The following is a 26,638-nucleotide window of genomic DNA, read 5'->3' as shown; positions in this document are numbered from 1 at the left end:
AAAAAAAAAAAAAAAATTCCCCAATTTAAAAAAAAAAAAAAAAAAAAAATAGTAGAAGAATTGAGTCACTTTTTATTCAAATTTAGGCAGTGTTAAATAGCTGAATTCTATGAAAGATGATGTTAGTGTTTTATACTTTCTCCTCCACAAATACTCAGTTTTCCCGTTCTATGGATACTTTCATTTCATCAAGATTTTTAACATTTGCATTTTGTAGTGCCATCATAATCTCCTTGATACTTAGTCTTTGATCCGTATGTATATGTATTCAACTTACCATGTGTTCTTTTTTCCAAAGTTTTTACATTTTCATTTTGCTTACTTTGGTTCTTCTATTTGCTGACTGGGTTTTTTTCTTTATTTAAATTTTGATTATAGTTACACAGGCATATTGAACAATGATAAAACACCTATAATGAAAAGCAGCAGTTCTCTGCTCTCTCCCTCCCCAAACACAATTCCATTCCCTATGGGAACCTTAAGAACCTCATTATTTCAAATTTTGAAAGATACATTTATACTACTATTTCTTGATTTACTAATTCTATTACCTATTGTTTTCTGTAATATGCTGGATAAGGATTTCAATCTATTAGTCTATCAAACTCTTTCCTTATTCTCTAGTATATTTAAATCTCAACTTGTAGTTAAATCATTAGTCATATTTTATATTATTATGATTGCCTTAGTCCATTTAGGCTGCTTTAACAGGATACCATAGACTTGGTGGCCTAAACAATAAAATATTTATTTCTCACAGTTCTGGAAGCTGAGGTCACGGTGCCAGCAGTCAAATTCTGGTGAGGTCCCTCTTCTGGGTTGCAGATTGCTGACTTCTTTCTGTGACCTCACGTAGCAGGAAGTACAGGGGACCTCTCTGGAGCCTCTTTTATAGGGACACTAATTCCATTCACGAGGGCTCCACCTTTATGACCTCATCACCTCACATTGGCCCACCTCCTAATACCATCACACTGGAGGTTATGATTTCAACATATGGGATTTTGGGGAGGACATAAATATCCAATCCCTACAATGATTATGTACACATTTACACTGTTGATCCAAATAGTATATAATGATCCTGCTTTTTTTTTTGTTTTGTTTTGCTTTGTTTTTCTGCAATTAATTTTTCTTCTTTCTTTTGTATTTTACATGTAAAAGATTATAATGTACCTATCTTTAATTTTTTTCAAAATGTCCAGTCAGAACTGTCAAACTTCTGTTAGCATTTTTTCTCAAATTTTCAAATATATGATACAATCTTACGATTGTTTTATTTTCTTTGGATCTCCCTCCCAAAATACTCCATTCATCTATTATAAGTCCCTTTGCCTCTTGAATAGCTACCATCCTGAAACTTCCTTTTTCTTTTGATATTTTAATTTACTTTTTAATTGCCATATAATTTACATGCACAATCTAAGATATACAGATGAACAGATTTTTACATATGTATACTTTGTGTAACAACCACTCAGATCAAGATACAGAACATTTTCAGAACCTCAGCAGGCTCCCTTTTATCTGCTTCCATTCATTAATCCCACTCCCAAATATTCTGATCTGTATCGCCATGAATTTTTTTTCTATTTTTGAACTTTTAATAAATACAATCCTTCAGTATATACTTTTTCTTCTTTCAGTCAACATTATATCTTTGGATTCATCCATGTTGCATGTAGCAGTGGTCCATTCTTTTTTATTGCTGTGCAATATTCTGTAGTACGAATACACTATAAAATTATTTTTGTAAGAGCTATTTTATAATGTATTATAATATGCCTTTGAAATTGCTCTGAAAAAATCTACCAACCTAATATTGTTCTCCTCTTGAATGACTTGCTTTTCTTTCCTAGATATATGAAGAGGTTTTATAATAATCGTTAAACCAAGTGAAATTTAATCAAGATGTTTTCTCTAACAGTTTTTCCATAGAATTGGTTCATTTTTCTTCCATATTTTAAGGATTTTAAAAAGTATATTTTAAAACTTGTAATGCATCTTTTGTTCTCTTCTACTTCAGGTTTGGGGATTATCTTTATATTGAATCTTTTCCTTTTTTGGCTCTTCCCCATATATATCAGATTTTTCACCAATTGCTTTAATTTTGTTCTCTCTTTTTGTGTTTACTATGAAAATATGAAGCTTTACTTTGAGGCCAGAAATGAAAATATTATCTGTGTCTAAGCTAGTCATTGATTTTTCTGATTTATTATCTGGGCAATGGTATTGCTTTGGCTCTCAACTTGTCTTTTTATCTATTTGTTATACCCTTTCAAATGATTCTTTTAAAAATATCAAATCAGTATGTCTTTAAACTTTGGTTTTATTTCATCAGTGGTTTTTTAATACTGTGAGGGACTTTTCTTGTGTTTTTCTTCCCTGCTTAGGATTCCTGCTAGTCTTTTCATGCTGTGTTACTTTAATTATTAAGATGATCATATATATTATTATTGTTAATATTGTTGTCATCGTCTCTTTCAATAACTATGAATTTGTACTGCTAATCCTTTCATCTTGCTCAGGATTCTCTTAGCTCAGTCTAGGCTTTGTATTTGCTTAATATTGTGTGGGTAAATTATTCCTTAAATTCCCCTCCCTAATTGCTACTTTTTATTTCCCCTCCAAGCTATAGTTTGAGAGACAAAATCTACATTCCAGTCAGTTTTTATGGCCTGAGAGAAAAGAGGAGAAGAAGATCTGTCAGTGTGACTCTCAAGTTGGAGGTGGTGGGATGCTCTTGAGTTCCTGTGTAATTTGACTGGCTTTACTGACTCAGCTTTGAGCCTTGGCTTGTTTAGGATTCAGCCTTTCCTGCTTCTGCAGACACCCCCGATCAGTTTCCAGCTGGGGAAGAGATTCATGACCTGGTGGTTTTGGTGGTTTAAAAGTTTTTTCATCAGTGCTGGTTTAGGGTGTGAGATAGGTTTAGGATTAGTACTGCCTCACCAGAACCTCTGATTTATTTCATCAACAACAACTTTTTAGTTTGTGGCATGAGATATTACCCCCATTGTTTGGTTTTTGCTATTGAATTTTTTTCTTTTAAATGATTTTTATTTTGTTGGTTTTCTGGGCATGGAGTTATGTAATCTATCTTGATGTACCCATCTTTACCTGGAAGAAGGATTTTAAAGTCCTTTAACGTAAGTTGTCTTATTTCTTCTCAGAATAATCCGATTCATTAGGTAGGGCTTATTTTTTTTTAAAACCTTCGTTTAGTTGGTGAAGAAACATGGCTGAAAGGAATTAAATACCATAATCTAGGTAAAATTTTGTGGTTACTGGCAGAGCCACGCCTAGTAGCCCAGCATCCCTACTCCCACAGAATATTCTTTCCATTCTATCTCATTTATTGCTGTTGAGCTTCCTAGATTAACATTTGTGCAGTGAGTACAGCGTACCCTTGCTCAGAGCATGAACTCTGCGTTGCTTCTGAAGGATTACTTTACTCCCATAGGATTCCGATGGGGATAATATGAATTATATTATTGGTCTCTGGTATAAGCAAATTAATATATTCCCTAAAGAGTACATTTAATTCTTTGAAAAATAATAATATAACCTGCTGTTAGCATGTCAAATATAAGAAAATTAATTTATTATTTTCTCCTTTCCAGAAAATGCCAAAGACATCATCATGATCTATGAAGAAGATGCTGAAGAATGGGCTTTGTACTTGAGAGAAGTGTTTTCACATGTTGTGAAAAGGGAAGCAATCCTGTTATATCACTTGGAGAACTATTCTCTTCGGGATTTGGAATTGCTAAGTTTAAACTCTTACAAGTGTAAACTTTTGATATTATCAAATAGCCTGCTTCAAAACCTATCTTCAAAGAAATGTCAGTTTCTAGAAAATGTACTGCATTCACCAGAAAGTGTGGTTACTCTGCTGTGTGGGATGAAGAGTTCAGATCCTCTTTACAAATTATTAAATATCTCTGGAGGCAGATGGGAGATCTCAACTGAGCAGGAGCCTGAAGACTACATCTCTGTAATCAAGAGTGTCATATTCACAGGTAGTGTTGCCAAACCTTATGTGTTTGTTTTTATTTACTTATTTTTATGATAAAAAAATCTGAAGTTTTTTTGAATCAATGAATATCTGATGTTGGGATTAAAAAAAAGAAAAATGAAAGCCAACTTTACTTAATGGTATGTTACACTTTCCTCAAAATGCATGAAGGTTCTTAATTTTTAGCTTTATTCCAGTCAAGGCTTATCTGTTCAAAAAATGGTTTAAAATTATATTTCTTAGGGCAGCCCATTTGAGATCATACTTGGTAGAACAAATATGGAATGCTAGGTTATATGTCGGTTTGGTTCTGGAAGCTGATTTCTCGGTTAAGGAGTGAGACTTGAGTTAATGTCGTCTACCCTAGTATTGGTGCCATTCAGTAGCAGTCCAGGGTTTGAAGGTCTGAGTTATTATAGAACTGTAGAATTTCCCTTGTGCTGATAATTGTATGATATCATTACTGTGGTATGATATACTGTTATTTTCATTAATTTTAAATAACAAATTTAGTTTTAATCATTGAAGCATTGCGTTAAAGGGCGGAACACAGGGAACTGTTCATTAATTAATTACAGTTTCATGTAATAGTCAAAACTCTGAAGCTTCCTAGTGTTAGAGCTTCTCCCTCCCCCAGGGCTTCAGCCTTGGTGTGGGAGGGGTGCTGTGCTCAGCTGCTTGCCTGGTTTTCTCACCTTGCCTCTTGCCTTTAACTCCCAGTGTTCCAGCTATGGTTTCCTCTCCCACAGAAAAGAGGTGGGGTTCTTATCTTCTCCTGGCCACATCACATATTAAGTGCTGGTTCTTTTTCTTGGAGCATGTTTCTGGGCTCTGTGGAGATCCCCTCATTCCCGGGGGGTGTCTCACCTGCAGTTCCTCAATGAGACAAACGTTTCCTCTCCTCTAAGTTCCTAGTTGTGGTGGTCCACCCCATATAGAGTCTTAATATTAATTTCTACTGCTTCTTTATAAGTCTCTTTTGGTCAAAGTCACTGAGATATCTCCCCGCTGGCCCTTTCTCACACCTGGCCTACATCTGTCTGTAAAATCATTCGTTTTTCTTCTGCCGTGACAAACTCTGGGCACACAAGCCATTCCCAATAGAGCCACCACCATCCTGCCCTCAGAGCAGCAATGCACCACAGCCTCTTACCTTTAGTCATTTCCAGGCATGGGTCTAGCCTGAGTCTTGGTGTCCTGTAAAGCCAGAGAACACCTGTCAGTCCCAAAGGCTCTGCTGGAAACCCTTGTCCCTCTGCTTGAAGATGATGATATCCCTCAGTCTTCCCTGTGGAGGATGGTGGGACTCACAGCACATCAGCGACTCTTTAAAAAATCCTCTCCCTATTCTCCAGCATTCCAGCCTCTTCAAATTCAATACTTCTTAAGCCTTGTTTTGGTTCTCTATTGTTGCGTAACAAGTTACCTTAAACTTTAGCAACTTCAGACAATGATGCTATCACAGTGTCTATGGCTGAGGAATCTAGGAGCAGCTTAGCTGGGGGGTTCTGGATCAGGGTATCTCCAGAGGTCACGGTCAAGCTGTCTGGAGCTATAATCCCCTGAAACTTCCAGTGATCACTTGGGGAGGATTTGTTTCCAACAGGAGCTTACATTGTTGTCAAGTTTGTTATTGTTTTTTAACAAACTCTCGGATGGAAGTCACCTCTAGTAGATTCCCGAGGAAAAGCAATGTTTCTGAAATCTTGCATCTCCCAAAGTGTTTGTGTCTTGTCTTATACTTGAAGTGCAGTTTGACCATGTTGCTCTTCTTCCTTCTAGCATTGTAGAATTTAGGGAATTCTTATTTGCCTGGCAGACTAAAGGATTCTTCATTTATATGTGAAGTCTAGTGACTTCACTAGAGTGTTATCCTTGTACTGACTGTTTTGCCCAGGGATGTGTTACTTTTTGTCTTTATTTTCCTTTCATTTGTGGGGGGGGGGGGGCTTTTCCCCAAGATGTAGATTCAATATTCTTTTATTTCAGGAACAATTTCTTGACTCATACCATTAAATGTTTGCTCTATCTTATTATTATGGTTTTCTTTTTCAGGGATTCCTTTTATATGTATGTTGGATTTATTTTTGTCTGTAATATACTCTACAATTTCTCTCTACTTCTTTTTGATTCTTTATCAGTATCCATTTACTTAGCTTGTATTTATCATTTCAATCCTTACTACTTTCTTGTGCTTTCAGTACTCTCTCTCCCCCTGTATTATTTCAAATTTCTCCTTCATATTTATGTTGCTTTTACTTTTTTTGTTGTAACATTTGGTTGAGCCCTGGAAGCTTACAGTGCATTTCTTGTTCTTATCTTACCAACCTCACCTTGACACCCTGTATTTCTGCACTACATAATTGCTTCAAAAAGGTGATTGCAATTCATTACATTTTAAAACTTCATGGTGAAATGTTTGGTCACAATTTCCCACTTCTTTTATGGCAATATGTTTTTAGTATGTGATTCTTTATGTGTAATTGGTTTTCTCTCTTTCTCTCTTGTAGCATCTTTATATAGATCCTGTGCTGGTCCAGTTTTTCTTTTGTATCACTGAACAAAGCGAGTTTTTCTTGGTCTAGCTAAGGGAGATAGAAAATGTGGGTTTTGTTGTTTGTTCTTTTTTTTTTTCTCCCCCACACAATGAAAGACTTTACTTCTCTGTTTTCACAGATATAGACTACTTACTACACATATGTCTTTTCTATATAGTTCCTGATTTAGCCTCACTTTTTCTGCTTTTTGGAACCAAACCACTTCCATAGATGCTTCTACCTGAAACTATTGCATCATGTCTACAATATAAAAAGGCATGGACCCTAGCCTTAGTGAAAGCTATGTTTGTTAGTTCTTTTTGAAATCTGATTTTGGAACCATTCTTTTGACCTGGAGGTCTAAGAGTTCACTGTTTACCATTTTCAATAAATAGGACATTTGCATAATTGTTTCTCATTCTCTATGTTTTGGGATGATTTGCAGGAATAAAAGAGGGGAAATGTTGACTACACTATAATTTTCAAACTGGCAGTCGTCTAGTTTCCAATCATCTCTGTTATTTCTTATTTTTGTTTAGTATTCCACAGTACATTGAATTAGTTTTTTTGGTTACAAATGAAAAATGTTACAATTGGAAATTATAGACAATTTATTACAGTAAAATGCACATAAGGTACAAGTAATTTCATGTTAATTGTCTCCCCTGAAACAGAGAAGCACTAAAAATTTGTGGCAAAATTTTGAGTGATTCTCCACACCCATCATTTTTATTCCCTTGAAGAATTCAAATTTTATTGGCCATTTAAATTATGATATCACTATTGTGTAAAAATATTGAGGAAATACATTTTATCTTCAAATTGTATACCTATTGATATTTGATAGGAGACCTATTGATATTTGATAGGAGAAAATCTTATACTTTATGAACAATATAGGACTACATATGAAGACACTATTAGCTCTCATCTTCCCATATTCAATTTTTAGACTCTGATTTCTTATAATAACTTAGATGCACCTACAAAATAGAAAATATAACGGTGTTGTGTGGAAAAAAAATTCAAAGATGATAAATTTGTCTGAACTACAAGCGTGCAACCAAAATGTAGACCTAAAAGCAATTTGTAAGCCATGCATAAAATAACGTTTATGTGTCGGTTGTGTCCCTTGACAAAATTGGTATTAATTGCTGTGGTCTATGCAATAATAATTTGTTTTCGTAAACAGCTTAAATGTGCCACATTACTTTATGTTTCAAATTGCCATTTGTGTTGAATACGTTAAGTCTGGGTTTTTAAAATAATGGGTGAATTAGTATGAAAGATGTGAAATTCGATTTTACTGTCCTTTTTCTACTTCCCCTCCATCCCACAGAGAAATTATTCAAGGAAGAAAGGAAACTTATTATTCAGGAGCATTATATGATAAAGAGAATAATAAGTAGGGATCTTCCCGCACCGGGGCTCAAACCCATGTCCCCTGCATTGGCAGGTGGATTCTTTTTTTTTTTTTTTTTGGCGGTACATGGGCCTCTCACTGTTGTGGCCTCTCCTGTATCGGAGCACAGGCCCCGGATGCACAGGCTCAGCAGCCATGGCTCACGGGCCCAGCTGCTCCACAGCATGTGGGATCTTCCTGGACCGGGGCACGAACCTGTGTCCCCTGCATTGGCAGGTGGACTCTCAACCACTTCGCCATCAGGGAAGCCCTGGCAGGTGGATTCTTAACCACTGCACCTCCAGGGAAGTCCCAGGCCATTTCTGTCATTACCATTAGTATAGGCATGTGCTGTACACTAGGGTAATTGCGTCACCTCCCATTGAACACAACCTCCCATTTCTGCCTTAATACCATTGTTCTTATGCTGCCTTCTTTATGTGGAGTACCTTTACCCATATTTTTAATTGAAATCCTGGCCATCCTTCAAGGTCAGTTGAAAATCTGCTTTATCAATGAGTTCATCTCAGATCCTTTCTGCTTGAAAATATTCTCCTCATCTCTAATTCTATTAACCTTTTATTATCGCTTATTTATGACTCTCCTTATAGTCTTTGTAATTATTTTTGACAATTTCTTTTCTCCTCATTACTTCTGTTTCAAAATTTAATGCTGGTAACTTTCTTTCTAAAATATTTCAGCACTTTAAACATCCAAAAAATAACAGAAGAGTACAAATTGTGCTTTTAAGTGCAGGTTTATAAATGTTTACTGGTGCAGTTGGGTTTTCACTTTGTTAATGATGCAAAGGTTTACTGTGGTATTCTTCTCAAGATTTAGGAGGGCTCAAGATAGCAGTGTAGGAATATCCTAAACTCATATTTCCCATGAACCCAACAAATCTACAACTATATATGGAATAATTCCATAAGAAAGGGACTTGGAAACTGGATGAACAGAGACTCTACAGCAAAGGGCAAAAGGACAGTACACTTGGCTCAACAGGGAATATGTCCAAGAAAACTATTGAACTGTAGGAAACAGAAAACCTGCTCATAAAGGGCTCCCAAACAATGCACTCGACATGAAAACCAGTGCAAAAATACCAGATTGAAAAGCTCTCTTACTAGTGGAGAGGCCATTAGTGGAGTGGAGAAGTTACCCACTTACTAATCTTAAAGCATCTGAAGCATTTGCCAGAGAGGCAGGAACCAGTTTGGATGCTCCACAGAGACTAAGACACTGGCAGGAGCCTTTTTTTTTTTTTTGATCTCAGGCTACCTTTCTAATGCTGGCACTGGTAGGTGCCATTTTTGAATTCTCCTGACCTGTTACCACCAGTGGGCACACCCTGCTGAGAGCCACACCTACCCCTGTGCCTCAGCTAGATCTTAAAGCCAGGCCAGGGCTAGCCCTGCCCACCAGTGTGCTGTAGCAGTGTGGCTCTGCCACAACAAGAAGGTACACAAAACCCACAAGGGGGCATCCCTTGAGCACCTGGCTCTCCTGGCAAAAAAAGACTATGTCTGAGCCCCACAGGATGTCTTCTCAGTAAGGCCACTCCTTCTAGACTGGGAGAGATAGCTAATTTACCTACTACATAGAAACACAGAGAATTAGGCAAAATGAGGAAAAAGAGGAGTACGTTCCAATCAAAAGGATGAGACAAACTTCCAAAAAAGATCTGAATGAGATGAAGATAAGCTATATTTGATAATGAGCTCAAAGTTATGGTCATAAAGATGCTTACTGAACTCAGGGGAAGATAGGATGAACACACTGAGAACTTCAACAAAGAAAGAGAAAATACAAGAAAGTACCAAACAGAAGTTATAACTGAACTGAAAAATAAAACTGGAAGGGTTCAACAGTAGACTGGATGAGGTAGAAGAATGAATGAGCGAGCTGGAAGACAAAATAATGACACTCACCCAGGTAGGGCAGCAAAATGAAAAAAGAATTTTAAAAAGTGAAGATACCTTAAGGGACCTTTAGGACAACATCAAGAAGATTAATATTGATATTTGCATTATAGGAAACCCAGAAGGAGAAGAGAGAGAGAAAGGGCCCAAAAATTTATTTGATGAAATGGTGGCTGAAACACTTCCCTAATCTGGAGAAGGAAACAGACAGCCAGGCCCAGGAAATCCAGAGAGTTTCAAATAAGGGAAATACAAAGGAACTCATACCAAAAGACACATTATAATTAAAATGGTAAAAATTAAGGGTAAAGAGAGAATTCTAAAGGCAGCAAGAGTAAGACAACTTGTTTCATACAACGGAATCCCATAAGGCTATCAGCAGACTTTTCAGCACAAACTTTACAGGACAGAAGGGAGAATGGCATGACATTCAAAGTGCTGAAAGGAAGACACTCCCATCCAGGAATTCTCTACCTAGAAACATTATCATTCAGAATGGAAGGAAAGATTAAGAGTTTCCCAGATAAACAAAAGCTAAAGGAGTTCTTCACCGCTAAATGAACCCTATAAGAAATATTAAAGAGACTTCTTTAGGCTGACAAGAAATGGCATTATTTAATAATAAGAAAACATACAAAAATAAAATTCTCACTGGAAAACATAAAATAAAGGTAGTGGATCAACACATACAAAAAAAAGAATGAGGGTTAAAAGACAAAAGTAGGAAAATTAACTAAATTTAAAATAATCAGTTAAGGGATGCATAAAATAAAAAGATGTAAAATGTGTCATCAAAAGTATTAAGTGTGTTGGGATTTGGAAGGCCATTTTTCTTCCAATAATAAACCATTATCTTGTCACAGTGGAAAAAAAAAGTATTAAGTGTGTGTTGGGGGGGGTGGATAAAGAGATAAAGCTTTAGAATGTGCTCAAGTTGCAGTTGCTAGCAACTTAAAAAGGCAACTGCTTGCTTTGAATTTTATATGTGAACCTCACAGTAATAGCAAGGAAAAAACAGTAAGTACACAAAAGAAATGACAAATGAATCTAAGCGTAACACTAAAGAAAACTACCAAACACAAGGAAAGAGAGAAAGAGGAGAAGAAAGGAAGTTAGAGGAACTACACAAACATACAGAAAACAATGAACAAAATGGCAATAAGTACATGCCTATCAATAATTATTTTAAATGTAAATAGACTAAATTTGCCAATCAAAGACATAGAGTGCTTGAATGGATATAAAAACAAGATTCACCTATATGTTGCCTACAAGAGGCTCACTTCAGAAGAAAGGACACATACTAAAAGTGAAGGAATGGAATGAGATAATCCATGCAAATGGAAATGAAAAGAAAGCTGCAGTAGCTATATTCGTATCAGACAAAATAGACTTTAAAACAAAGACTGCAATATAAGATAAAGAAGGGCATTGCATAATGCTAAAGGCGTCAATCCAGCAAGAAGATATAACGTTTGTAAATGTATATGCATCCAACAGAGGAGTAACAAGATATATAAAGCAAATATTAATGGACTTAAAGAGAGAAATTGAAAGAAATACAGTAACAGTAGGGGACTTTCACACTGCACTTACATCAATGGATACATCATCTAGACAGAAAAAGAAATAAGGAAACGCTTTCCTTAAATGACCCATTAGACCAGATTGACTTAATAGATATATATTGAACATTACATTCAAAAGCAGCAGAATTAACATTTCTTTTTAAGAGCACATGGAACATTCTCCAGGATGGATTACATGTTAGGTCACAAAATAAGTTTCAGTAAGTTCAAGAAGAATGAAACCATATCAAGCAGCTTCTCCAACCATAATAGTATGAAACTAGAAATCAATCACAAGAAAAAAAAAATGAGAAAAAACCCCCCAAAACCTGGAGATTAAACAACATACTATTGAACAACCAATGGGTCATCAAAGAAATCAAAGGAAAAATAAAAAATACCTAGAGATAAGTGAAAACAGAAATAGAATGTGTCAAAATCTGTGGGATACAGCAAAAATGCTTCTAAGAAGGAAGTTTATAGCAATATAGGCCTACATTAGGAAACAAGAAAAATACCCAATAAACAAGCTAACTTTACACCTAAAAGGAACTAGAAAAGGAGGAACAAATAAAGCCCAAAATTAGTAAAGGGAAGGCAATAATAAATATCAGAGAAATATATTAGAGACAAAAAACAATAGAAAAGATCAATGAAACTAAGAACTGTTCTTTGAAACAATAAAATCAAAAAATTTTAGGTAGACTAACCAAGAAAAAAAGAGAGAGAACTCAAATAAATAAGATCAGAAATGAAAGGGAAGTTACAGGTGATACCACAGAAATACAAATGATCATGGGACTACCACGAAAAATTATATGCCAACAAATTGGACAACCTAAAAGAAATGGATAAATTCCTAGAAACATACACTCTTTTAAGACTAAGTCATAAAGAAATAGAAAATCTGAATAGACTGATTAGTAGTAAGGATATTGAAACTATTAAAAAAAAAAACAAAAAAAACCCCAGGCAGGCAGGTCCACTGGTGAATTCTACAGAACATTCAAGAAGATTTAATACCTATCCTTTTAAAGCTCTTACAAAAAATTATAGAGGTGAGAAACCTTCAAAACATATTTTACAAAGCCAGCATTATCCTGATACTAAAACCAGACAAGGACACCACAAAAAAAGAGAAAATTACAGGCCAATATCCTTGATGAACATAGATGCAAAAATTCTCAACAAAACGTTAGCAAGATTAATCCAACAATAAATTAAAAGGATGATACACCATGATCAAGAGGGATTTATTCTAGGAATGCAAGGATAGTCCAATATCTGCAAATTAGTCAGCATGGTACATCACATTAACAAAATGCAGGATAAAATTCATATGATCATTTCAATGCATACAGAAAAAAATTGACAAAATTCAAAATATATTTATGATAAAAACTCTAAACAAAGTGGGTAGAGAGAGAGCATACCTCAACATAATAAAGGCCATATATGATAAACTTGTAGCTAACATCATACTCAACAGTGAAAATCTGAAATCTTTTCCTCTAAGATTAGGAACAAGACAGATATGCCTCTTTTGCCACTTTTATTCAACATAGTACTGGAAATTCTAGCCAAATATTTGGGCAAGAAAAAGAAATAAAAGATATCCAAAGCAGAAAGGGAGAAGTAAAACTGTCACTATTTGCAGATGACATAATGCTATATATAGAAAACCCTAAAAATTCCACCAAAAAAATTCTAGAACTAATAAATTAATTCAGTAAATTTGCAGGATACTAAATCAATATACATAGATCTGTGGTGTTTCTATTCACTAATAAAGAAATATCAGAAATACAAAATTAAGAAAGCAATCCCATTTACAGTTGCATCAAAAAGAATAAAATTCCTAGTAATAAATTTAACCAAGAAGGTGAAATACCTGTACACTGAAAACTATAAGACACTGATGAAAGAAATTGAGGAGAACACAAATATATGGAAAAATTTTCTGTACTCATGGATTGAAAGAATTAATATTGTAAAAATGTCCATACTACCCAAAGCAATCTACAGATTCATTGCCATCCCTATCAAAATACCAATGACATATTTCACAGAACTAGAACAAATAATTCGAAAATTTGAATGGAACAACCAAACATCCCAAATAGCTAAAACAATACTGAGAAAGAAGAACAAAGATAGAGGTATCACACTTCCTGATTTCAAGCTATACTACAAAGCTATAGTAATCAAACCAGTGTGATACTGGCCCAAAATAGGCACAGATCAATAAAACAGAATTGAGAGCTCAGAAATGAACCTACATATATATGGACAATTAACTTATGGTAAGGAGCAAAGAACATACAATGGAGAAAGATATTATCTTCAATAAATGGTGTTGGTAAAACTGGATAGCCACATGCAAAAGAATGAAACTATCAATAGATCACTATCTTACACCATACACAAAAGTTAAATAAAATGGATTGGAAACTTGAATATAAGACATGAAACCATAAAATTCCTAGAAGAAAAAGCATAGGCAGTAACATCACTGACAACTGTCTAGGCAATGTTTTTTTTCCATTTTTTAAAAACAGCTTTATTGGAGTATAATTGCTTTACAGTGTGTGTTAGTTTCTGCTGTATAACAAAGTGAATCAGCTATACGTATACATATATCCCCATATCCCCTCCCTCTTGCGTCTCCCTCCCACCCTCCCTATCCCACCCCTCTAGGTGGTCACAAAGCACCAAGCTGATCTCCCTGTGCCATGTGGGTGCTTCCCACTAGCTATGTTTTCTGCATCTGACTCTAAAGGCAAGGGAAACAAAAGCAAAAATAAGTAGGATTACATGAAATTAAAACACTTCTGCACAGGGAAGGAAACCATCATCAGAACTAAAAGGCAGCCTATTAAATGGGATAAGATAATTGTAAATTATATATCCAAAGAGCGATTACTATCCAAAATATATAAAGTAACCATACAAGTCAATAAAAATACAAATAACTCAATTAAAAATGGGGAGAGGATCTGGATAGACATTATTCCCAAAAAGACATACTGATGGCCAACAGGCACATGAAAAATTGTTCAGCATCCCTAACTATTTGGAAAATGCAAATAAAAAACACAATGATATATTACCTAACACCTGTTAGAATGTCTATTATCAAAAAGACAAGGAATAACAAATGTTGTAGAAGATGTGGAGAAAATGGAACTCTTGTACACTGTTGGTGGGACTGTTAATTGGTGCAGCCAGTATAAAAAACAGTATAGAGATTCCTCAAAAAGTTAACAATAGAACTGCCATCTGACCCACCTGTTCCATTTCTGGATTTTTATCCAAAAAATACAAAAACACTAACTGAAAGATACCGTCACCCATATGTTCATTGCAGCATTTTTTACAATAGCTAAGATATGGAAACAACCTAAGTGTCCATCTGTGCATGAGTGGATAAAGAAGATGTGGTATATTCACAATGGAATACTATTCAGCCATAAAAAGGAGTGAAATTCTGCCATTTGTAACAACATGGGTGGACTTGAAGGTATTAAGCTAAGTGAAATCAATCAAACAGAGAAAAACAAATACCACATGATCTCAATCATATGTGGAATCTAAAATAAAAACCTAATAAAATAAATCCAAAACAAACTTATAGATACAGAGATCAGATTAGTGGTTACCAAAGGGGAAGAGAGGGTTGGAGGTAGGTGAAATGACTGAAGGAAGTCAACTGTATGGTGGTGGATGGTAACTGGACTTGCTGTGCTGATCACTTTGTGGTGTATACACATCATGTTATAATGCTGTACACCCGGAACTTATATAATAATAAAAAAACTGAATCTAACCATAAGGAAATATCCGACAAACTCAAACTAAAGGGAATTCCACAAGATTATTTCTTTGTACTCTTCAAAATATTAAGTTCAAGTACCTAGGAGTAAACCTACCTAAGGAGGCAAAAGGCCTGTAGTAAGGAAACTATAAGATACTGATGAAAGAAATCAAAGATGACACAAACAGATGGAGAGATATACCATGTTCTTGGGTTGGAAGAATCAATATTGTCAAAATGATTATACTACCCAAAGTAATTTACAGAGTCAATGCAATCCTTATCTAATTACCAAAACCACTTTTCACAGAATTAGAACAAAAAATTTTACAATTAGTATGGAAACATGAAAGACCCCAAATAGCCAAAGCAATCTTGAGAAAGAAAAGTGGAGCTGGAGGAACCAGACTTCCTGACTTCAGACTATACTACAAAGCTACAGTAATCAAAACAGTATGGTAATAGCACAAAAAAGAGAAATATAGATCAATGGAACAGGATAGAAAGTCCAGAGATAAACCCACATAATTATGGTCACCTAACCTATGACAAAGGAGGCAAGAATATACAATGGAGAAAAGACAGTCTCTTCAATAAGTTGTGCTGAGAAAACTGGAGACCTACATGTTAAAGAATGAAATTAGAGCATTCTCTAACACCGTACACAAAAATAAACTCAAAATGTATTAAAGACCTAAATGTAAGACCAGACACCATAAAACTCTTAGAGGAAAACATAGGCAGAACATTTTCTGACAAAAATCGCAGCAAGATCTTTTTTGATCCACTTCCTAGAGTAATGAAAACAGAAACAAAAATAAACAAATGGGACCTAATTAAACTTGAAAGCCTTTGCACAGCAAAGGAAACCATAAACAAAACGAAAAGACAGCCCTCAGAGTGGGAGAAAATACTTGCAAATGAAACAACCAACAAGGGGTTAATCTCCAAAATATATAATGCAAACAGCTAATGCAGCTCGATATCAAAAAAAAAAACCAACCCAATCAAAAAATGGGTGGAAGATCTAAATAGACATTTCTCCAAAGAAGACATACAGATGGCCAAAAAGCACATGAAAAGATGCTCAGTATCACTAATTATCAGAGAAATGCAAATCTAAACTACAATAAGGTATCAGCTCACCTGAGTCAGGATGGCCATCATCAAAAAGTCTACAAACAGTGAGTGTTGGAGAGAGTGTAGAGAAAAGGGAACCTTCCTACACTGTTGGTGGGAATGTAAGTTGGTACAGCCACTATGGAGAACAGTATGGAGGTTCCTTAAAAAACTAAAAACAGAGCTACCATATGATCCGGCAATCCCATTCCTGAGTGTATAGCTGGAGAAAACCATAATTCTAAAAGATACTCCAAACATTGGGTGCATCCCCAATGTTCGTTGCAGCACTATTTACAATATCCAAGACATGGAAGCAACCTAAATGTCCATCGACAGAGGAACGACTAAAGAAGATGTGGTACATATATACAATGGAATGTTACTCAGCTATAAAAAATAATGAAATAATGCCATTTGCAGTAACGTGGATGGACCTAGAGATTCTCTTAGTGAAGTAAGTGAGTCAGACAGAGAAAGACAAATATCATATCATATTGCTTATATGTGAAATCTAAAAAAATGGTACAAATGAACTTATATACAAAACAGAAATAGAGCCACAGATGTAGAAAACAAGCATGATTACCAAGGAGGGAAGAGGGGAGAGGGCTAAATTGGGAGATTGGGACTGACATATACACACTACTATAAATAAATAGATAACTAATAAGAACCTACTGTATAGCATATGGAACTCTACTCAATACACTGTAATGACCTATATGGGAAAAGAATCTAATAAAAGGTGGATATATGTATATGTAAAACTGATTCACTTTGCTGTACAGCAGAAACTAACAAAGCATTGTAAATCAACCATTCTCCAATAAAAATGAATTAAAAAAACCCTGAAGGATGAGTTATTGTTCCAGATGAAAGGAATCTAAAGTTGCATGAAAACTATATACAGCAAATAATCCTGACTTGAATGCCGAACTAGGAAATAAGGAAATTAATAAGACAATTGATGAAATTTTATTATGGACTATATATTAGATAGCAGCATTGCACAATGTTCAATTCTCAGAGTTTTAAATTGTTAGATGATATGCAAGAGAATATCCCTGTTTTTAGGAAATATACATTGAAATGTTTAGGAGTAATGGGGCGTGATGTCAACTGTCATGCATACACACAACACACACGTACATACACACATAGACAAAACCATCTATTTACAAAGACATGTATGTATACAAATGTGTGTGTATGATTATTGGCTAAATATCCTGAGTTATCTCCTACACATAACTGTAGTTCTAAGAGATGAACAAGAAGCAAAGTAAGCACATTCTTGTGATATGTGCTGATAGTTGTGCATATTTGAGAGGTGGTGGCTTTTGAAGGAGGACATAGTTCAGTGCATGCACTGTGATGCTAGACCTAATTACCCTGTGGTTGGCATTCATGGAGCCTGCAAATGTCTATTTTGTACGTAATAATATAGCCATTCTTACTGTGGGATGGGGGAGGGGGGTCATCTGGCATGAGAAGTCATGTTCACTCTGTATTGTTTACTGATTTTTTTTCTTCTGCATAATATTCTAGCCCTATATGTCAAGTACCATGTCTTACGTCTTATACTCTGGTTAATTTGTGTTTTGTTTCTTAGTTGAGTAGTTCAAAACCGTAAGATGATGATTAGGAATCATAAACTCATACTGAGTTTCTCTTCCAGATTTCCTGCGTTAGGGTGAATGTTTAAAGGAAAAACTTATTATTTTTCATTAAACAAATGTTAAATAAATATATTTCCCACAGAAACCCTATTATTTGCCTTTGAGCCTAGAATAATAGGCATAGCTAAGAGCTGACTTAATAATACTTTTCACCTGATATTATTGTGATGATTTAATTATTTAATACAAAAATTAAAGCACTTACAAGAGTTCCTCGCAGAGAATCCGTGCTCAATAAATATAAGCTAGTTTTATTACTTTTCTGTCTATACATTAATTTAGAGGAAGGGAGGGAGAAATAGAGGGAGGGAGGAAGGACAAAAGAGGAGAAGGGAAATAAGGGAGGAGGAGGAGAGGGGAGGAAGCATCTGAGAGTGGGGGAGAGATGCAGAAGGAGAGAGACAGGTACTCTAGGACTGCAAAGAGAGGCCAAGGTGTTATTGATTGGGCAAGTAAGAGAAATCAGAGTTGTGAATGGAAAGCTCAAGGTTGGAAGAATATCAAGGAAAGAAGTGAGTCAAATACTAGGTAAACCATAAAAAATCTAGGAGAGGTTAGAGTTCAGGAAACAGAAAACAGGTGGGAATTGAAGTAGGATGAAATAGGAAGAGGAGAATTGATTTAAGTCACCAAGGCTGATAACAAACAATAGCTTCACTTATTTTGGAATTTACACCTACTCCTTGGGTGGGCCCAAGCCAATCAGCAGGTGAGGGCCTGAAGCCTTTGGACCTGCTCAGAAACCTTCAGGGAGTAGGAAGGAGGAGATTGGAGAGAAATGATGTTTCTGTTTCTGTAACTGGTCAGTTAGATAACAGCTTGTTTTTCTCACTAGCTAGATGTGGTAAATATGGACAAAAGGATATATACGTTAAAAGCAAGCAGGAAGTCTGTTTTCTAGTGGTTCTAGTTGTTCATTTTCACAATTTGATGTGTTTGGGCTTTCTGTAATAAGATGAACGGATTAGAACCACACTCCTCCTAGTTTATTGTTTGTAGTTTTCAAAGTTTAACTTTTTTTGGTAAGAACTTACAAATGTTAAATTGAGTGTACTGGTTTTATGAAGTAAAGGAAGTCTTCTCAAATTGTTGCGTTAAGTGAAGGGAGCCTTCCTACCTTGTTCCAACTTTGTGTACTAGCAAGAGAAATAAATACACATCATTATTCATTGTGTGGGTCTCTGTACATCTCCATCAGATTCTTCAGAGTAGTGGGGAGGGGGCTGGCCAAAACTTCAGATACCTGGCTCCCTCTAGTTCTATTGAGTAAAACCTCTGGGAGTGAGTTGTGAAGAGCGAGTAGCAGAGGCCATGGAAATAAACAATAAATGAGTGCCCCTGTGGCTAGTGCACTCTGAAGCTTAAGAACCACTGATCTGGACTAATTGTCTCATGAATATAATCCTTGTTGATGGATAATTAATATCACTCAAAGAATTAGAAATAGTGGCTTTGTGCATTTAAAATCAGTATCTCTCCTCTGTTGTTTGAAATAGTTGGAATGCCCCTCAATTTATGTATCAGTTTTATTATCCACATAAATTGTGACTACCTATAGAGGTTTTTGGTTTTGGTTTTGTTCAGTTAATATGATTGCAAGTGTTGTTCTGTGAACATTTTTTGCACAGGTGTTATTTTGGGGGCATAGGTCCAGGAAGAAAGTTGTGGTCACAGGGTTTGTGCATATAAAAGTTAATGCAAATTGTCTCCCCAAGGCAGTTGTACCAACTTACTTGGTAGCAGTATAAGTCCTCAATGCTTCCCATCCTCTTCAATATTTGGTACGCTCAGAATTTTTAGTTTGCAAGTTTGCAATTTAGTGGATGTGAAAGTGTATTTCATCATAGATTTAACTTGCATTTCCTGGTTACTAGTGAGCATTTTCTCATATATTTACACATTTATATTTTCATATACTTCAGTCTCTAATTTTGTTCTATGAAATGCTTCCTCATGTCTTTTACTCAACTTTGTCTTTTGGTTTATTGGATACTTTAAAAATATTTGGTTATATAGATTACAAATATCTTCTCAGAGTTTGAGTTTGTGGTTTAAGTTTTTAACTTTAATAGTTTTGATAAACAAGTTCTTAATATAGTTAAGTGTATCAATATTTTTCTTTTAGCTTACTATTTATTATATCCTAAGAAATCTTTGCCTCTTAGATCATACAGATATCTTCTAAAAATTGGAAACTTTCGACATTCTCATTAAATCTGACATCCATCTCCATCTGGAATTAATTCTGTGTGCAATGTGAGGTTGGACTCCAGATTATTTTTTCCGTTGTGAATTAATTACCTGTTCTTTGAATGTTTCAGTTTAATATGTTTAAGAGTATTGCAGTCATTCAGGTTTTCTATTTGAGTCATTTTTGTTTTATTTTTCTAAGAATTTGCTGATTTCACTTGTTTTCAAACTTCACCATTATAAAATTGTTCATAACATTCCTTTATTTTTACTGTCTTCTCTATATAAAATTGTGTGCTCTCTTTATTTTTAAGATCATTTATTTCCTTTTGTTTTATATCCGTTAATCTTCCCAGAAGTTTGTCAATTTCATTTGTCCTTTCAAAGGACAACCTTTTAAATTTAAAATATTATTTTCTATTATATATTTTTCTATCTTAGCTATTTTTTGTATTATATTTAATATTTCTTTTTTCTACTTTCTCTCAATTTTTAGAATACTTATTAGCTCATGGATACGTAACCTTTTTGTTTTTCTGTGATAAACATTTAAGGCTATAATTTCTCTCCAAGTACTTCTTCATCTATACCCAACAAGTTCTTACAATGCTTTTCATTACTATTCAGTTCCATATGTTTTCTAATTTTATTTTGATTTATTCTTTAGAAGTATTATAAATAAAGAGAAGTACGAGCTTTAATTTATCTTGTCATTTATTTCTAAATTTTGTTGTGTGATCAGAGAATGTGGTCTCTATTATTCAGGTAGTTTGAAATTTATTGAGTTCTATTTATGGCCTGGTTTTGACTAATTTTTTTAAAAATTCCATGTGTGTTTGAAAAGAATGCTTATCTCTATATTTGGTATGCACTGTAATTTATGGCCATTAGACCAAACTTGTTATCTATATGGTGTAGCTTCTTACATTCTTTTATTTTGTGCTATCTTTATATCTGTGCTCTGTCTTTATATATTAGGTGTATATTTTATAAATGATGCGTAGCTGGATTTTAAAAATTCAGTCTTAGAATCTTAGTCTTTTAATGTATAACAATAAATTTATATTTATTGTGATACCTGATGATATGGATTCAATTCTACCATCTTATTTATTGCTTTCTATTTGTTCCATTTTTTCATGTTTCTCTTTTCTTTCATCTTTTTTTGCCTTTTTTTGGCTTGAGTCCCTCCCCATTCCATCTGCATGCTACTTTATTCTTTCAGTGATATTCTAGAAATTTCAAGATGTATACTTTACAATTAAGTTATTTTTTTAAATTAATTTTTATTGGAGTATAGTTGCTTTACAGCGTTGTGTTAGTTTCTGCTGTACAGCAAAGTGAATCAACTATACGTATACATATAACCCCTCTTTTTTGGATTTCCTTCCCATTTAGGTCACCACAGAGAATTAAGTTATTATTAATAATTATTTTTAACTACTAACTATTGTCTTTATTATCTTTCCTTTCCACTGAAGAGTAAAAGCACCATTTGTAATGTTCTAACTGTAATCATCTCCATTTCCAGCTTTTCAGGATAATTATTCTTTCTTAGTTTTTTCCACATTTTTGATGTGTATAGAATCAATATTTGTTTAACTTGAACCATCGATTTACAATTTTCTTTCTATGCCATTATTTCTTGCATCTTCAACTATCTTCCTGGTATCATTTTTTCCCCCATAAAGTATATCTTTAAAACTTCTCTTTAGTGAGCTCTGTTGGCAGTAAACCATCTCAATTTCAATTTGCAAAAATGTCAAATTTGCATCATTATTGAAGATAGTCTCACTGGATATAAAAGTTCAGTTATTTTCTGACAGTTCCTGAAAATATTATTCTACTCTCATTTCACATCCATTTTGCTGTTGAGAAGTTGGTTATCTAACAACTGTTCATCTGTAGGCAGTCTATTTTTCTCAATAGCCAACTGTTAAAACCTTGTTGTATTTGGGTTTCTTCAGTTTTATACTGATGTGTCTAGATAATACCATTTTTATTTATCCTGTATGTAATTATTTGAGCTTCTTAGATCTGAGATTCCATGTCTCATCATAATCTGATAAAGCCTTGACACCTTCAAGTATCTTCCCTCTTCTCCATTCCTCCAGTTATCTCCTGCAACCTGATTAAGCACACGTATGACCTTCTCATTCTCTGTGTGTCTCTTCACCACCCTTTCACATCTGCCCTCACTCTGTTCCTCTTGTTTCATTCTACTTAATTTCTTCAAATTTATCTTTTGGATAACAGATTCTTCACCTTTTTCTCATCTGCCTTTGAAAATCTTCATTGAGTTTTTAATTTCAGTTATTATATACCATTACATTTTTCATTTCTTAGAGTTCCATTTGGGTGTTTGATCACAGCCTGGCCCATATTGATAGTCTTTGATTTCTTTATAGTCTCATTTTCTTTTTAAAATTTCTTTTATTAACACTTTTTTTTTTTCCTGAAAATAGTAATATGTGGATTGCTGGCCTGGTTCCCTAAGACTTTTCTTCTTTAAATACTTTTTTCATTGTAATTGTTGTAACATGGAACTTTATCTATATAAATCCACTGAGCCCTGATTTTCATGTATTTTGCTAAAAAAAAAAAAAAGATTTATGTCTGTTTCTGCCAGGAAGTTGTATTTCCAACTGGGATTACTTTAAACTAAATTTTTGGCTTGCAGTTTTTTGGCAGTTTTTAAGGTAGACTCTATCCAGGTCCTAAACCCACGTGAATGCTGTTAGTTTGGAAAATCTCAAGAAACAATATTTCTACTTTTCTATTCCACCCAGGACCAAGGCTGAAAAAGAAAATTGAGTGTCTCAACTTATAAGCAGATTCCTGGTCTGACCTCTTTCTTTCCTCATGCCTTGACTTTGTCTCCTTTGCAATGAGTATGGTGTTCCTTAGAACACAGTACCGCAGGGATCGGCAGAAAAACTCAGAGAAAATATGGGTTTCTGTGTATTCCCTTAACACTATGAATTTGTGCCTATTTATTGTTTTGGCCTCTGAGAAATTTTCTTATCTTACATTCAGCCATTCATGAATGAAAGATTATTGTTATTATTAATATTATTATTTGAAGTATTTGAAGTAGGTTTGGCATACAGGGGTTGATAGAGATTGAATCTCTAATCTGTTATATCTCTGTAAACAGATTACTAGAAATACTATTTAAAATTGAAAAAAAAATTATCAGTTACAAGTATAACAAGTAGTGTGAACAATTAGAAATTTCAACTAAGATTTCTGCCATGCATCTTGAGACATGGCCTCCAGGAGGCTTTGAACCAAACCCCTAAAACTGCCTTTTTTTCCTTGGTTTACCTTTACATGTTTCATTTTCATTGTCAAAATCCACCCATGAAATAAAAAATCTGTAAAGCTTCACTGGATAAATAATGAGAAAATTTTAGACATTCCAATTTAAGAGGAAAAACTTGTTCTTAGTGATTCTAAAAGGCTGTAAATAAAAATTATTTTTAAAAACTCCAGTGAAACAGGAAGTTATACTTAAATATGTGAGATAGGGATTCCTTAGAAACAGTTGAGATTTAATCAATTTTCAAAATATATGACTCTGTTCTACTTTTCCCATCATATGCCAGTTACCAAAGATAATAAGTAGGCACATATCATTATAGAAAAGATGTAATTTAATTAATTTTCATGTTTTGTTGGCATGTATGACCCTGGATTAGGTGTTTGAATTCAGAGTCATATCAAAGAAAAGACCGATTTTTTATAGTGGACTTCATGGGGTAAGAAAACTTACTGATTTATGTTTATAATAACAGCAAATAAGAAATAAGTTTGGTATGGCACATTAATTAAATTGAAACATTTGAATTATGGTTCCTTTGCAAATTCATACTCTGGGGATACCTTTTGTGGGAGCCTCTTTTATTAGAAACTATGCTGTTCTGTATTCCCAGTAATAAACCTCCTGGAAAAGATGTCCATTAGCTGTGCTTCTGTGTGCTGGCCTTTGGTCAGATGTGGTTAGGGAAAATGTGGCATAAAATCTACTTTTGGCTTTACTGGGTGTTCTTCCTTCTAATGCCTTCTCCTTCAATTTAGTGAGTCATAAAGGGGTTGGGACAGGAGAGGCCATATTATGAAATAAAAGCATAGCCGAAAAAGAATGTTGTAGATAAATCCATCAACCTTAGATTATGTCGGTTACATAAGTAGTAACAATGAAGTTCATTACCTCAGTCCATTACAACTTTTCAGTCAATTGCAGTGATCAGAAAATGTAAACCTTATATAGGGTGATTGTTTTTCAGCCATTTAATCACCCCATTCAGATAATTTCTGATCAGGTTTCTTGTTGCATAATTGCTTACTAGCTTAGAAAGAAAGCCTTTGAGTAACTCTTGTCTGGTCTTTATAATAATGTCTGTTACTCATAAATATAGGGTGATAAAAATGACTCGAGAAAAGCCCAGTTACTTGCTTTTATTTATTTAAACTCTTCCATTTGGGGAGTATGTGACAACATGGACAAGTACTGTGAGGCTAGTGAAAATCTATTTCACTGAGAAAACTCCATGTAGCTTTGAATGACAGTAATTCATGTGTCTGTGTTCTTGTGTAATGAGGCTGGAGAGATAGCCTGAGCTAGATGCAGTCTGAACGGCTTTCTCATGCTTCTGTGGAGTTTGAATTTTAACTGCTAGTAACTGTTTTCAAATCCCTTTCAAATGTGGATAAGGTATAACCAGACTAGGGTGTTAGAAGAACTATTTTGGCAATGTGGTATACAGATAATAGCTACAATGACTAGGCAAGAAGATACTGTAATGGTATAGGAGAGAAATGATGAGGGCCTGAATTAAGGAATTAATGGGGATATGGATCCGAGAGGACAAATTAAACGCTACTTAAAGGATAAAATAAAAAGGACAAATTGGATGTACAGACATTTGAGCGACAGTAGGAAGGTGAGAGTATTGCTCAGATTTCTGTCCTTGGCCCTTTTAGCTCTCCCCAAATGTGGCTTAAAACAGTTTCTCTAAGCTAAGGACATATATGTATGTATGTCCAAATATATATATATATATATATATATATATATATATATATATACATATATATATATATATATATATATAATTCTAGGCTAGAGATTGTTAAACTTTTAGTTCTCAAGAAACTTTATATTCTTTGAGAACCCCAAAGAGCTTTTGTTTATGTAAGTTAAATTCATTGATTTTTATTAAGTCAGAAATTAAAATGTAGAATTAAGAATACAGATTCATTTTAAAATAATAAATTTATTACATGTTAACATAAATAACATTTCTATATAAAATATTTTGAAAAAAATTAATGCGAGAAGTGGCATTGCTTTACATTTTTGCAAAATTCTAATGTCTAGTTTAATAGAAGTCATCTAGATTATCATGCTGGCTTTGGCAACATGCTGTATTTGAAAAAAATTGTCTCGCTCCAATTTTTAGTTAGAGAAGAGAGGAGTTATTATTCTTTAATACTACACTCAAACTTGACAAGTGATAGTTTCTTAAAGCTTAGTTGCAATGTGGAATCTAAAAATCTTATCAGTGGACTTTTGTACTCTGTTGAATGTACTCAGTTCTTTGGCCTGTCTTGCACCTTAAATGCCTCTTTTATCCATGCATGATTTTGTAACATTATACACCGGTCACGTAGAAAGTATTGATTTACTTAGCTATAGATCTTCTAAGTATTGGCATACTTCATTATAAAGTATCCCTAAATCACATTCATTAATTGATCTAATCAGAAAAGTATTAAGTATTGGGAAGCTCTCAAGTTCATGGTGTGGATATAAGTTTTCTAATATTCTATTTTTGCTTGAAGTACAAATTTTTTGCTCGAAGTACAAATTTCTCATTGCCAACCATATTGTCAATGAGTTTTCCTTGAAGTGACAAGTTCACTTCGTTCACTTTCAAGAAAACGTCTGCTAGTGGTCAAGTCTGGATAACCATTGTTCGTCTGCTGGTTGTTCTTTCAAGTACAACCGTTGTTTCATTGGGAAGAAGGGGGAGCCTATTGACTTTTTTAGCAGCAAATCGAATCACACCGACACTTTTCCTTGAGATAACTACTGAACTTCAATATGTAGCAGAAGTGCAGTATACATTTTGCCACACAGAATTTTAAAAAGACATGTACTGGACTTTCCCTTCTCACCAAATGGAGTAATTAGGATCCAGTATGGCTAAACAAAATGGACAACATATATGAAACAACCATTTTCAGATATTGGATGTGAGGCTGTTCCGGAATATCAATGCTGAGAGGGGAAACAGTAAGGTGAGTCCTATAATTGCTCCAGCTTACTACCTGGAGAAAGTTTCCAGGCCACAACAGGGGAAGGGGTAACCCAGGTGGAG

General features: G+C 34.5%; 1 protein-coding gene across 6 annotated transcripts in view; it reads left to right on the top strand.

The window, feature by feature from the left end:
• BANK1 (B cell scaffold protein with ankyrin repeats 1) overlaps positions 1 to 26,638 on the top strand; it is a 315,016-nt gene that overhangs the window by 38,883 nt on the left and 249,495 nt on the right. For all 6 annotated transcript variants that reach the window (XR_003001982.1, XM_024736054.1, XM_024736053.1 and 3 more), the window contains exon 2: positions 3,624 to 4,022. Coding sequence is in view for 5 of the 6 variants with exons in the window: in XM_024736054.1 (XP_024591822.1) it covers positions 3,624 to 4,022 (399 nt within the window). In the remaining variant the exon portion in view is untranslated. The remainder of the gene's footprint in view (positions 1 to 3,623; positions 4,023 to 26,638) is intronic.

The sequence above is a fragment of the Neophocaena asiaeorientalis genome, unplaced genomic scaffold, assembly GCF_003031525.2.
Source record: "Neophocaena asiaeorientalis asiaeorientalis breed wild unplaced genomic scaffold, Neophocaena_asiaeorientalis_V1.1 scaffold7, whole genome shotgun sequence".
Classification (NCBI taxonomy): domain Eukaryota; kingdom Metazoa; phylum Chordata; class Mammalia; order Artiodactyla; family Phocoenidae; genus Neophocaena; species Neophocaena asiaeorientalis.
The sequence above is the reverse complement of the archived record's forward strand: the minus strand, read 5'-3'. Positions and strand labels throughout refer to the sequence as shown.